At 43.1% G+C, this 14,323-nt stretch overlaps 1 protein-coding gene across 3 annotated transcripts in view; it reads left to right on the top strand.

Annotated features, from left to right (window-relative positions):
- The window catches only part of Gdpd1 (glycerophosphodiester phosphodiesterase domain containing 1), a 34,009-nt gene that overhangs the window by 9,313 nt on the left and 10,373 nt on the right, over window positions 1-14,323 (top strand). For 2 of the 3 annotated variants that reach the window (XR_006149289.1, XM_042691985.1), the window contains exons 3-6: window positions 2,378-2,513; window positions 5,573-5,618; window positions 11,765-11,883; window positions 12,824-12,913. Coding sequence is in view for 2 of the 3 variants with exons in the window: in XM_042691985.1 (XP_042547919.1) it covers window positions 2,378-2,513; window positions 5,573-5,618; window positions 11,765-11,883; window positions 12,824-12,913 (391 nt within the window). In the remaining variant the exon portion in view is untranslated. The remainder of the gene's footprint in view (window positions 1-2,377; window positions 2,514-5,572; window positions 5,619-11,764; window positions 11,884-12,823; window positions 12,914-14,323) is intronic. The other variant, XM_042691994.1, reaches the window with a different exon arrangement.

Below are 14,323 nucleotides of genomic sequence, written 5' to 3'. Positions count from 1 at the left end.
TAGTAGAGCGCTAGCCTTGAGCTGAAGAGCTGAGGGACAGCACCCAGGCCCAGAGTTCAGGCCCCACGACCGGCTTCCCCTCTCCCTCCCCCCCCCCCAAAAAAAAGAGTCGCCTGGACTTTCCTGCCTGGGCTGGCTTTGAACTACGATCCTCATATCTCAGCCTCCTGAGTAGCTAGGATTATAGGAGTGAGCCACTGGTGCACAGCTTAAAAAGATATTTTACCAGTTTATACTTGCTCTAGCAGTTTGTAAGGTCTAGTTGCTGACACTCAGTGTTATGGTTTATATTTCCCTCGTGAGCTCTGATGCTGAACTTCTATTTATACATTTTATAGCCACTTGGAAATCTTTTTTTTTTTTTTCTGGGTCCGGTCATGGGCGTGAACTCGGCCTGGGCGCTGTCCCTCAGCCCTTCAGCTCAAGGCTAGCACTCTACCACTTGAGCCACAGCACCACTTCCAGCTTTTTTTTTTCTGCTTATGTGTGGTACTGAGGAATCGAACCCAGGGCCTCACGCATGCAAGGCAAGGGCTCTACCACTGAGCCACCTTCCCAGCCTTGGAAATCTTTACTTGTGAGTTGCCTGTCCTGTTCAGTTTATTTATTTTTTATAATTTTGTTGTATATTTATTTGGAGGACATTTGAGAAAGAAGGAGATATAGCAATGAAGCATGCCACTTCTTGGAGTATGCAGTATGAGTGAGAGATGTGCAGAGCTAGTATTATCACAGCTTGTGGATAAGGTAGAGTCATAAGCTAAATCACTCACCCGAGGAAATGGCAGAGGCTCCACTCTCTGTGCTCTCAAGTACACCCTCTTAGTAGTCATGATTTTGTTTTTTGTGGTCAATACTTGGGCTTGAACTCAAGGCCTAAGTACTGTTCCTTAGCTTTTTTGCTGAAAGCTGGCACTCTATCACTTGAGCCACAGTTCCACTTCTGGCTTTTTGGTAGTTAATTAGTGATAAGACTTTCTTTTCCAGGCTGGCTTCAAGCTGTGAGCCTCAGATCTCAGCCTCAGCCTAGTGAGTAGCTAGGATTACAGGGTGAGCCATTGGTGCCCAGTCTTTATCAGATCTTGTAAGTAAAAGGAACTTTACAGAGTATCTGGTCTAATGGTGTCATTTATTTTCTATTTTGAAGTTTTATAGCTGGGTGCCAGTGACTCACGCCTGTAATCCTAGCTACTCAGGAGGCTGAGATCTGAGGATCCGGTTCAAAACCAGTCCAAGCAAGGACATCTGTGGGACTCTTATCTCTGATAAACCACTCAGAAAACTGGAAATGGCACAGTGGCTCAAGTAGTAGAGCGCTAGCCTTGAGCTGAAGAGCTGAGGGACAGCGCCCAGGCCAACTTCAAGCCCCATGACCGACCAAAAAAAAAAGTTTTGTTTTATCATGCTAAGAGGTATATAACATAGCATATCAGTAACTGGCATCCAAAAAATTTCTGTATTAGTATTCTTACTGTTTATATTGGGTTGCTAGAATTAAAGATAGCTGGTTGTTGGAAAAGAATCAGTATTGAGGGGCTGGGAAGGTGGCTCAGTGGTAGAGCGCTTGCCTTGCATGCCTGAGGACCTGGGTTCGATTCCTCAGCACCACATAAGCAAAAAGAAAAAAGCCAGGAGTGGCGCTGTGGCTCAAGTGGTAGAGCGCTAGCCTTGAGCTGAAGAGCTGAGGGACAGCACCCAGGCCCAGAGTTCAGGCCCCACAACTGGGCCCCCCCAAAAAAAAAACAAAAAAAAGAATCAGTATTGAGCTGGGAATGTGGCTTAATAGGATAATGCTGGTCTAGCATGCATGAAGCCCTGGGTCTGATTCCTCAGTACCACATACACAGAAAAAGCTGGAAGTGGCACTATGACTCAGGTGGTAGAGTGCTAGCCTTGAGCAAAAGAGGCTCAGGGACAGTGCCCAGGCCTGGAGTTCAAGCCCCAGGACCAGCAAGAGGAAAAAAAAAAAAGAAAGGAGGCAATATGATTCACTTATCATAAGATTACTTAGGACATTTTTTTTCCATCAAGAAGTCATGACAGGCTGGGAAGGTAGCTCAGTGGTAGAGTGTTTGCCTAGTATGCATAAGACCCTGGGTTCGAATACTTAGCACCACATAAGCAGAAAAAGCCGGAAGTAGTGCTGTGGCTCAATTGGTAGAGTGCTAGCCTTGAGTTGAAGAGCTCAGGGACAGTGCCCAGGCCCAGAGTTCAGGCCCCACTACCGGCCAAAAAAAAAAAGAAAGAAGTCATGACAAATGGTGTTTTGAGGAGCTATTTCAGTATTATGGAATATTTTGGATTTATAACTGAATTATTACATGTATCAGATGTAATAATATACTTATGTTTCAGAATGTCATTCTCTGTTTCTTAGTGCAGTTACAATTGGAACTGATATGCTAGAACTGGACTGCCATATCACAAAAGATGAACAAGTTGTAGTGTCACATGATGAGAATCTAAAGAGATCGACTGGGGTCAATGTAAACATCTCTGATCTCAAGTATTGTGTAAGTAAAAATATATGATAAGCTAGTATCATTTTGTTTTGTTTTGTTTTGCTGCTCATGGAGTTTGCACTTGCCCTGAGCATTATCCCTGAGCTTTTGTGCTCAACGCTAGTGTTCTACCACTTCAGCCAGAGCTCTACTTCCAGCTTTTTGGTAGTTAATTGGAGATGAGAGTCTCGAGAGCCTTCTTGCCTGGGCTGGCTTCCAACCATGATCCTCAGATCTCAGCCTCCTGAGTAGCAAGGATTATAGGTGTGAGCCACCAGTGCCTGGCTATTATCGTGTGTGTGTGTGTGTGTGTGTGTGTGTGTGTGTGTGTGTGTGTGTGTGTGTGTGTGTGTGTGTGTGTGTGTGTGTGTGTGTGTGTGTGTGTGTGTGTGTGTGTGTGTGTGTGTGTGTGTGTGGTAATGGAGTTTGGACCCAAGACCTCACACTTGCTAGGCAAGTGCTGAACCACTTGAACAATGCCGCAAGCCCTTTGTGTTTTGTTATTTACTTTTCAGATAGGCTCTTACATTTTTTTCCTGGGCTGGCATGGACTGTGATCCTCCTCTCGAAGCCTCTTGGTTTCCATAGTTTTTTTTGTTGTTGCTTTTTTTTTTTTTTGGGTCCGGTCGTGGGGCCTGAACTCTGGGCCTGGATGTTGTCCCTCATCTCTTCAGATCAAGGCTAGGGCTCTACCACTTGAGCCACAGCGCCACTTCCGGCTTTTTTCTTTTTTGGTTTCCATACTTTTTGCCTTTTCCAGAATGTCATGAGCTTGGAGTGATACAGATTCCATACTTATTCTTCATATTTTAAATGTCTTCACTTATTACATGGGCATTGTCCCTTAGCTTTTTGGCTCAAATCCAGTATTCTACTACTTGGGCCACACATCTACTTCCAGCTTTTTGCTTGAAAATTAGAGATAACAGTCTCTAGGAAGCCAGGTTCAGGTAGTTCATGCCTGTAATTCTAACTACTCAGGAGGCTGAGTGATTCAGTCACTATCTGAGGATCATGATTCAAAGCCAGCCTGGGCAAGAAAGTCCATGAGACTCTTACTCCAGTAAACCACCAGAAAACTGGAAGTGGCTCTGTGACTTAAGTGGTAAAGCGCTAGTCTTGAGCTGAAGACAGCGACAGCGCCCAGGCCCAGAGTTCAAGCCCCACAACTGACAAAAAAAAAGTCTCTAGGAGCCAGCAACCAGTAGTTCATGCCTATAATCCTAGCTACTCAAGAAGGTGAGATCTGAGGATCATCATTCAAAGCCAGACTGGGCAGGAAAGTCCAGTTCTGGGAAACTTTTTTTTTTTTTTTATTGTGAAAATACTGTACAGAGGGGTTACAATTACATGGGTCTGGGAGACTCTTATCTCCATTAAACCACCAGAAAAACAGGAGTAGAGCTGTGGCTCAGAGTGGGAGAGGGCTAGCCTTAAGCAAAAGAACTCAGGTCAAGGATAGCACCTAGGCCCTGAGTTTAAGCCCCAGGACCCACCAACCAAAAAATTTAAAGTCTCGGGATTTGTTTCCAGAGCTAGCTTCAAACCATGGTCTTCAGATCTCAGCATTGTGAGTAAGATTATAGGCATAGGCATTAGTTATTTTTAACTAATCTTCCACTATTAGATATTGGACAAAAGAAAGAATTACATCTTGTTTTACTGTGAATGTTATTAGTCAATAGACCAAGTCTTGCTAACTTATAGGTCCAATTTTAATTAGCATTTATTTGGTTATAAATATATAAAAATATATTTGAAGATATTTCTGGAATTTGGAGGTATGATTCAAATAGTATAGCACCAACCTTGTATGGAAGAGCCAAGTAAGAGTGCAAGGAGGGCTGGGAAGGTGGCTCAGTGGTAGAGCGCTTGCCTTGTATGCATGAGGCCCTGGGTTCGGTTCCTCAGCACCACATAAGCAAAAAGAAAAAAAAAAGCCAGAAGTGGCGCTGTGGCTCAAGTGGTAGGGCGCTAGCCTGGAGCTGAAGAGCTGAGAGATAGCACCCAGGCTCAGAGTTCAGGCCCCACGACAGGACCAAAAAAAAAAAAAAAAAAGAGTGCAAGGACTTAGCCAGTACTGGTGATTCATGACTGTAATCCTAGCTACTTAGGAAGGTAGAGAATCACAGTTCAAAGCAAGTGCAAATACTTGAGTTCAAGCCCCAGCATTGCTCCCCCTCCCAATAAAAAAAGTGTGGTTTTATTTCTGTATGGCTATTACTTTTTTTTAATTTGAATTGTCTATTACAATTTTTGGGTCTGGTCCTGGGGCCTGAACTCTGGGCCTGGGCGCTGTCCTTCAGCTCTTCAGCTCAAGGCTAGCGCTCTACCACTTGAGCCACAGCGGCACTTCCGGCTTTTTTTCTTTTTGCTTATGTGGTGCTGAGGAATCGAACCCAGGGCCTCAGGCATGCAAGGCAAGTGCTCTACCACTGAGCCGCCTTCCCAGCCCCTACAGGCATATTTCTTATTCAAGTTTCTCATATTATTGAGAAATGGCCTGTATTAATTAACTAATTAATTTAGGGGGCTGGTCTTGTGCCTTGAACTTAAGCCTGGGCCCTATCCTGAGCTTCTTTGGCTCAAGGCTAACACTCTGCCACTCCTGCTTTCTGGTGTTTAATTGGAGATTAGAGTCTCATAGTATGGCCTGGATCCTCAGATCTCAGCTTCCTGAATAACTAGAATTATAGGAATGAACCATGGCCACCTGGCAGTTTTTTTTTTTTGTTGTTGTTTTTAAGAAGCAAGATGTTAAAATATTTTATTTAAAAAGAATTTTTTAGAGCCTTGGGCTGGTGGCTGATGCCTTTAATCCTACCTCCTCAGGAGGCTGAGATCTGATTTCAAAGCCAGCCCAGGCAGGAAAGTCCATAAAACTCTTATCTCCAATAAACCACTAGAAAACCAGAAGTGGCACTGTGGCTCAAGTGGTAGAGCACTATTCTTGAGCTGAAGGGCTGACAGATAGCACCCATGCCCAGAGTTCAAGCCCCATGACCAACAAATATATATATATATATATTTTTTTTTTGAGAGCTAACTATTTTATATCTTATCTTTTAAAGGAGCTCCCACCTTACCTTGGTAAACTGGATGTCCCATTTCAAAGAGGTAACATTTCTTATTTATAGCTTAAACACTGATAGTAAAGTATATTCATTTATGTTAAGAAGCACGCGTGTGTGCGCGCACGCATGTGTGTGTATTTGTGTGTATGTATTGTCAAGGTGATGTACAGATGAGTCACAGTTACATAAGTAAGGTAATAAATACATTTCTTGTCAAACTTGTTACCCCCGCCTCATTTTTCCTAATTTCCTTCTCCTCTGCCCCATGCCCCCCTAAGTTGTACAGATCATTTCCAACAAATTGTCTTGTGAATATCACTGATGCATTGGCTCCCACTTGTCCTTTGTCTCACCATTCTGTTGTTTCCCTTCCCTTCCCTAATTCAGATAAACATTTATACAACAACAGGGTACCAAAATCAAATACAGTGACAATAGGGGGATAAACCATAGGTAGAATGTGTGTTCTTATTTATTTTTATTTATTTATTTTTTTGGTCGTGGGTCTAGGTGCTGTCTCTCAGCTCTTCAGCTCATGGCTAGCACTCTACCACTATAGCCACAGTGCCACTTCCAGTTTTCTGGTGGTTTATTGGAGATGAGTCTCACAGACTTTCCTGCTGGGCTGGCTTTAAACCATGATCCTCAGATCTCAGCCTCCTGAGTAGCTAGGATTACAGGCCTGAGCCATCAGTGCCCTGAGCTTCTTTTACTCAAGGCTAGTACCCTACCACTTGAGCTACAAGGCCACTTCCGGGTTTTTCTGTTTATGTGATACTGAATCGAACCCAGGTCTTCTTGAATGCTAGGCAAGCATCCTACCACTAAGCCACATTCCCAGCCCTGATTTTGGTCTTTATTGCTCTTGATGAATAATGGTACTTCACTTCCTCTTCCCTTCCCTCCCTCTCTCCTTCCTTGCCTTCCTTTCCTCTTCCCTCTCTTCCCTTCTTCTTGTCCCACTTCCCAATTTTTTTGAGACAAGGTCTTGCTATCTAGCCCAGGCTGACTTTGAATATTCACTCAACTTTGAATATTCACTCCTCTTGCCTCCCAAGTGCTGCAATTAAAAGCATGTGCCACCACGCCCAGCAATATTGAATACTTTTTTAATGCAACTATAGGCTTTGTATTATTTGTAATATTTGTCCTATTTTATAGGTTATCGCTTTATTGCATGTTTTCTTTTGTAGTAAAGGTTCTGTTGATCCTATATTTCAAAAGACACTGGAATGTTGACCAGCATAGGCCTAGTGATGCCGCATACTGGTAGAGTACTTGCACAAGGCCCTAGGTTTGCTTCCTAGTACCACAAATAAGTAAAATAAAGTTGTTCAATGTAATTTTACAAAGCCTGAACTAAGAGTTATTTAATTCTGATGTTTATTTGGTTTTGCCCTCCAAGTGTAAGTATCATTAAGTTATGTTGGTTTAAGAAAACACATTTTGCCGGTGCCGGTGGCTCACGCCTGTAATCCTAGTTACTCAGGAGGCTGAGATCTGAGGATCACAGTTCAAAGCCAGCCTGGGGAGAAAAGTCCATGAGACTCTTTTTTTTTTTTTTTTTTTTTTTGAGGGGGGGTCCAGTCATGGGGCCTGAACTCTGGGCCTGGGCGCTGTCCCTTAGCTCTTCAGCTCAAGGCTAGCACTCTACCACTTGAGCCACAGTGCCACTTCCAGCTTTTTTCTTTTTGCTTATGTGGTGCTGAGGAATGGAACCCAGGGCCTCAGGCATGCAAGGCAAGCGCTCTACCACTGAGCCACCTTCCCAGCCCCCATGAGACTCTTTATCTCCAATAAACCACTAGAAAACCGGAAGTGGTGCTGGGGCTCAAGCGGTAGAGTGCTTGCCTGAGCTGAAGAGCTCAGGGAAAGTGCCCAAGCCCAAAGTTCAAGCCCCACGACCGATAAAAAAAAATAAGAAAGAAAACATATTTTTTATTTTAGTAGTTTATATTTATACCTGCCAAGGTTTCAAGGGAAGAAAACTCTTTTATATAGCCCTCATAAAGTCATAAAACTTTTGAATGTGAAGAGACCTTTGAGTTTAATCTAATCTTCTCTTCTGTTATAAATAAGGAAATGGAAGTCTAAAGATGGAAATTAGGCTAGGAACATGGCTTAGTGGTAGAGTGCTTGCCTAGCATGCACGAAGCCCTATGTTCGATTCCCAGTACCACATAAACAGAAAAACCAGAAGTGCCGCTTGTGGTCAAGTGGTAGAATGCTAATCTTGAGCAAGAGAAGCTCAGGGACAGAGTCAGGCCCTGAGTTCAAGCTCCAGGATTGGCAACAACAAAAAAAAAAGATGGAAATCAACTTGGTCAAGGTCATACAACATGTAAATGACAGAGCTAGAATTTGAAACTAGGTTCCCCTTATAGGCCAGTGTCCAACTTCTTCAGTACAGTCCTTCCCTCTGGACCATCCATCCTTCATTGCTATTTATAATATACCCTTTGTGCTCTGGTTTTAGGTAACTATGAAGAATATAAGCTTTTATTTAGGTTGCCTTTGGTCTTTAATTGATTTTAGATAAATCTCAAAGGAGAAGGTTACTGTACTTGAAACTGGTAAATATGGAGTACCATAAACACAACTCAGATGAGTCAGAATGTTTATTCTGGTTTTTTTTTCTCTTTCTCCTATTCCCCTGCTCAGAATTCTTGTTTAGTTTTCTTTAAACTAACCTCTCTTAGGAGAATATGAATGTCAAGGCTTTTGCTCTCTTTGTGGTTGACACTTTATTGGAGAAGTAATTAAATGAATTAAATGTTTTCTCTCTTTTTTTCTTTCCTTTCCTTTCTTCCTTTTTATTTTCTGTATCAGAGATAAAACTCAGAACATTGTACTTGCTAGGCAACACTCTATCACTTGTGCCACACCCCCAATGACCTATATTACAGTCGTGTGTGGCTATGTGTGTGTCACTTAGCTGGTCCAAAGTTTGTTTGACCTTTCTCTCTCATTCTGTCTCTGTCTCTTGATCACTTGCTCGCTTTGGCTCGCTTGCTCACTGTGGCTTGGCTTTCTTTTTCTGGAACCTCTCTTGGGGTTTGGCCTGGGCACTATATAGAGCTTTTTTGTTCAAGATTAGCACATTTATCACTGGAACTATACTCCACTTCCAGCCTTTTGGTGATTAATTGGAGATAAGCATCTCTAGGGAGCCAAGTGCCCGTGGCTCATGCTCTCAGATCATGCCTGTAATCCTAGCTACACAGGAGGCTGAGATCTGAGGATTCTTGTTCTAAGCACCACTTTCAGCTTTTTTTTTTTGCTTATGTGTTGCTGAGGAATGGAACCCAGGGCCTCAGGCATGCAAGGAAAGCGCTCTACCACTAGCCACCTTCCCAGCCCTCCTTGAGACTCTTATCTCCAATTAACCACCTGAAACTGGAAGTAGCACTGTGGCTCAAATGGTAGAACACTTGCCTTGAGCTGAAGAGCTCAGGGACAGCACCCAGGTCCAGAATTCAAGCCCCAGGACCAAAAAAAAAAAAAAAAAGTCTTAAGGGCTTTACTGCCTGGGCTGGCTAGTTTCAAACTGTGAGAGCCATCCACTCCCAGCTTTGCATGTGACATTTTTCTAAGTTGATCTTTTCATATAACTTGCTATTTCCCAATTGTAATTACTTTGACTATATTAGTTCTTCTATAGTTAGAACACAATAAAATTTCATTTAGCTAAAATTGCTTTGACCAAATGGAACTTGCTGCAGTGATGGGAAAGTTCTATTTTTGTTCTTAGTGGTATGTTGTAGCCAATTGCTACATGTCTTTTGAGTATTTGAAATGTGGCTACTGGGTTGGCAGGGTCCTGCTTAGCAAGTACAAGGTCCTGAGTTCAAACCTGAGTACTGCCAAGGGAGGGAGGGAGAGAAGGAGGAAGGGAAGCAGGGAGGAAAGAAGGAAGGAAAAGAAAAGAGAGCTGTGGCTCAAGTGGTAGAACATTAGCCTTGAGCACAAAAGATCAGGGACAGCACCCAGAACCTGAGTTCAATCACACACACAAAATTTATTTATTCACAAATTAATGGAACTAAAGTTTTGGATTGAAGGGGAAAATTTAATAATATATATTTTTTTAACTCAAGACCTGGGTGTTGTCCCTGAGCTCTTTTTTTTTTTTTTTGGGGTCTGGTCGTGGGGCCGGAACTCTGGGCCTGGGCGCCGTCCCTCAGCTCTTCAGTTCAAGGCGAGCGCTCTACCACTTGAGCCACAGCGCCACTTCTGGCTTTTTTCTTTTTTGCTTATGTGGTGCTGAGGAATCGAACCCAGGGCCTCAGGCATGCAAGGCAAGCGCTCTACCACTGAGCCACCTTCCCAGCGCCTCCCTGAGCTCTTTTGCTCAAGGCTAGCACTCTATCACTTTGAGCCACTTCCAGTTTTTGAGGGGTTAATTAGAGATAAGAGTCTCATGAAAACTTTTCTGCACAGGCTGGCTTCAAACTTCGATCCTCAGATCTCTGCCTGTGGAGTAGCTAGGATTATAGGCATGAGCCACCAGCACCTGGACTTGTCCTTTCTTGACTTTTCTGGCCTCACCTAGAAACCTCACCCTTGGGTGACCCTTCCTGAAAGAGTAATACTCCTGGTGAAAGCCTCAAAGCTAAGCATCAGTCTAGAGCCACCAGTGCCTGGCCTGCAATGTTTCTATAATATATATTGTATATTATGTGCCTGATTAAAGGCAAAGAGAAGACTATGAAAACCTGGTGGGGTGGTGCACATCTGCAATCTCAACTACTTGGGAAGTGGAGGCAAGAGGATCATGAGTTTGAGACCAACCTAGGAAAATACCCTATCAAGACAAACTACAGCCGGGAGCTGTTGGCTACACCTGTAAACCCAGCCAATCATCAAAATAAGCCAGGCGCCGGCGGCTCATTCCTGTAATCCTAGCAGTTCAGGAGGCTGAGATCTGAGGATCATGGCTCAAAGCCAGCCTGGACAGGAAAGTCCATGAATCTCTTATCTCATATAAACCGCTAGAAAACAGGAAGTGGCACTGTGGGTCAAGTGGTAGGGCTCTTGCCTTGAGCTGGAGAACTGAGGGACAGTGCCCAGGCCCAGGGTTCAAACCCCACAATTGACCAAAAAAAAAAAAAAAATCATCAAAATAGGGCCAGGTACAATCACGCCTGAAATCTTATCCACTCAGGAGGATGAGATCCAGAGGATCACAGTTTGAGACCATCCTGATTTTTAAAGTTCAGAGGAGGGCTAGGAAAGTGGCTCAGTGGTAGAGTGCTTGCCTCTCATGTGTGAGGCCCTAGGTTTGATTCCTCAGCAACACATAAACAGAAAAAGCCAGAAGAGCGCTGTGGTTCAAGTGGTAGAGCACTAGCCTTGAGCTGAAGAGCTCAGGAAAGCACCTTGGTCCAGAGTTCAAGCCCCAGGCCAAAGAAAAAAAAAGTTCATAAGATTCAGTCTCCAGCCAGGCGCTGGTGGCTCACGCCTGTAATCCTAGCTACTCAGGAGGCTGAGATCTGAGGATCACAGTTCAAAGCCAGCCCAGGCAGGAGAGACCTTGAGACTCCTATCTCCAATAAACCACCAGAAAACCGGAAGTGGCGATGTAGCTCAAGTGGTAGAGCGCTCACCTTGAGCTGAAGAGCTGAGAGACAGTGCTCCCGCCCAGACCCAGAGTTCAAGCCCCACGACCGACCAAAAAAAAAAAAAAAAAAGATAATCAAAATAATCAGCAAAAAGCAGAGCTGGATTGGGGCACTAATGACTCATGTTTATAACCCTAGCTACTGAGGAGGCTGAGATCTGAGAAGCACAGCTTGTTTTGTTTGCTAGTCCTGGGGCTTGAACTCAGGGCCTGGGCACAGTCCCTGAGCTTCTGTGATCAAGGCTAGTACTCTACCACTTGAGCCACAGAGGCATTTCTGGCTTTTTCTGTTTATGTGGTACTGAGGAATCGAACCCAGAGGCAAGCACTCTGCCACTAAGCCACATTCCCAGCCTCTTAGGATCACAATTTGAAGCAGGTTCAAGTCCACCAGCACCCAAATAAATAGATAAAAGACCAGGTTAAAATCTATAGGCACACTATATCAGAAATAAATTATGTCTCATTTTGTGGATGTTATATATTAATGAATGCATACTTTAATTTTTCTAATTATTAAAAAAGTTCTTTTTAAAATGAAAGTTCTTTTAAAAATCTTGCCTTCTCAGCATGCCAATGTGAAGGAAAGGATACCCGAATTCCATTACTGGAGGAAGTTTTTGAAGCCTTTCCTAACACCCCCATTAACATCGATATCAAAGTCAACAACAATACGCTGATTAAGAAGGTACTCAAATCATTGCCTCTTCTTGGGCTTTGGCATCTTAGTTCACAAAGTGCTGTACAGATAGATTCTGTTCAATGAAATAGGATCCTCGGGATCAGCATTGTTTAAAATACTGCCCTAATAGAGGTCATTTTCCTCTAAGTAGAGTATTTCTTAGTATTTCTTAAGTGAGTTCACAGTTTCAGTCCTGGAAATATGCTCTTTTTTTTTTTTGGTCTGTTGGATATAGGGCTTGAACTCAGGCCTGGGCACCGTCCCTGAGCTCTTTTTCTCAAGGCGAACACTCTGCCACTTGAGCCACTACATCACTTCTGGCTTTTTCTGCTTATGTGGTGCTGAAGAATGGAGCCAGGGCCTCATGCATGCAAGGCAAGCACTCCACCATGGAGCCACCTTCCCAGCCCTTTTTTTTTTTGAACTCTGGGCCTGGTTGCTGTCCCTCAGCTCTTCAGCTCAAGGCTAGTGCTCTACCACTTGAGCCACAGCACCACTTCTGGTTTTCTGGTAGTTAATTGAAGAGTCTCATAGACTTTCCTGCCTGAGCTGACTTAGAACCGTGATCCTCAGATCTCAGCCTCCTGAGTAGCTAGACTTATAGGCATGAGCCACAAGCACCCGGCATTCAAATAACTTTTGTGATGGTAAATGTAAATAATTTTGCATTAACTAAAATAATCTCAATTTATTTAGCAGTTTTTCCAAAGTTTTATACTGTCTATTGACATATAATAGATTGTAATCTGTTTTTAAAATAATGGGGTTGGAGTCATCGCTCTGGTGACACAGTGCCAGCCAATTTGATCATTAGCAAAAATGTCAAATATTGAGTTTGAGTACTAGTTTCAGACAACAGTAACTGAAATGAAATGAAATGAAATAAAATGTTACACATAGACTTACAAATGGGCATATGCATAAAACTTTGAATTTTCACATATAGGTTTCAGAACTGGTGAAGCAGTATAAGCGAGAACAAATGACAGTGTGGGGTAATGCCAGTTATGAAATTGTAGACAAGTGCTACGAGGAGGTAAGCTTCCAGAACAATATCTTTGATGTTATATAGCTAGAAATCAGTCAAAATGGTATTTTTTTTAAAAAAATCTGTCTTTATAAGCTTGCATATAAATGGAAACCAACTAGCCAGATGTATACTTCTAAGATAATGGATTTAGACCTTGTAATTTAAATTCAGTATAATCAGACTAGTTCACAGAATGTTTTTCACATTCTAATATTGTTTGTCAACATTTTATGAGCATTAGAAGACAAAATAAGAGGGCTGGGAAGGTGGCTCAGTGGTAGAGCACTTGCCTTGCATGCCTGTGGTCCTGGGTTCGATTCCTCAGCACCACATAAGCAAAAAGAAAAAAGCCGGAAGTGGCGCTGTGGCTCAAGTGGTAGAGCGCTAGCCTTGAGCTGAAGAACTGAGGGACAGCGCCCAGGCCCAGAGTTCAGACCCCACGACCAGACCCCCCCCCCAAAAAAAAGACAAAATAAGATACTATCTTATAATATCTATTTTTAATAGATAATTGAATTTTTTGTGTAATTTTGAATTAAAGTTGGTTTTGTTGTGGTTGTCATTGTCATTGATTGTGGGGCTTGAACTCAGCCCCTGAGCACTGTCCTTGAGCCTCTTTATGTTCAAAACTAGTGCTCTACCAATTGTACCAGCTCCACTTCTGTTTATTTTTTGTTTTGTTTTGTTTTGTTGGGGTTTTTTTTGGCCAGTCCTGGAGCTTGAACTTAGGGCCTGAGCACTGTCCCTGAGCTTCCTTCTCTCAAAGTCAGCACTGTACCACTTGAGCCACAGTACCACTTCTGGCTTTTTCTGTTTATGTGGTACTGAGGAATCGAACTCAGGGCTTCATACATGCTAGGCAAGCACTCTACCACTAAGCCACATTCCTAGCCCCCCACTTCTGGTTTTTTGAGTGGTTAATTAGAGATAAGAGTCTCATGATAAGAGTCTCTGCCAGACCTGGCTTTGAACAATGATCGTCAGATCTCAGCCTCCCGAGTAGCTAAGATTACATGCATGATCCACCACCAGCCCCTGGCTGAATTAAAGTAGTTTCTCAACTTCTTTCCCTGTCCACCAAACAGAGTTAATCAAATTAAGCCAAGAGTATGATCAGCTGGTAGTTCATAAAGCAAGACCATTCACTCACTGAAAATCTTCTGGTTGGAGGAAGTAGGTTTATAAAAAATAACAAGATATTTTGAAAAAGTTCCATAAGCAAATTTAGTCAACAGAATTTGAAATTCAAATAGTTAAAAAAAATCTTAAGCAGCTGGGAAGGTGGCTCAGTGGTAGAGCGCTTGCCTTGCATGCCAGAGGCCCTGGGTTCGATTCCTCAGCACCACATAAGCAAAAAGAAAAAAGCCGGAAGTGGCGCTGTGGCTCAAGTGGTAGGGCGCTAGCCTTGAACTGAAG

This window comes from Dipodomys spectabilis, unplaced genomic scaffold (assembly GCF_019054845.1).
Source record: "Dipodomys spectabilis isolate Male_0828 unplaced genomic scaffold, ASM1905484v1 ptg000004l, whole genome shotgun sequence".
NCBI lineage: Eukaryota > Metazoa > Chordata > Mammalia > Rodentia > Heteromyidae > Dipodomys > Dipodomys spectabilis.
The sequence above is the reverse complement of the archived record's forward strand: the minus strand, read 5'-3'. Positions and strand labels throughout refer to the sequence as shown.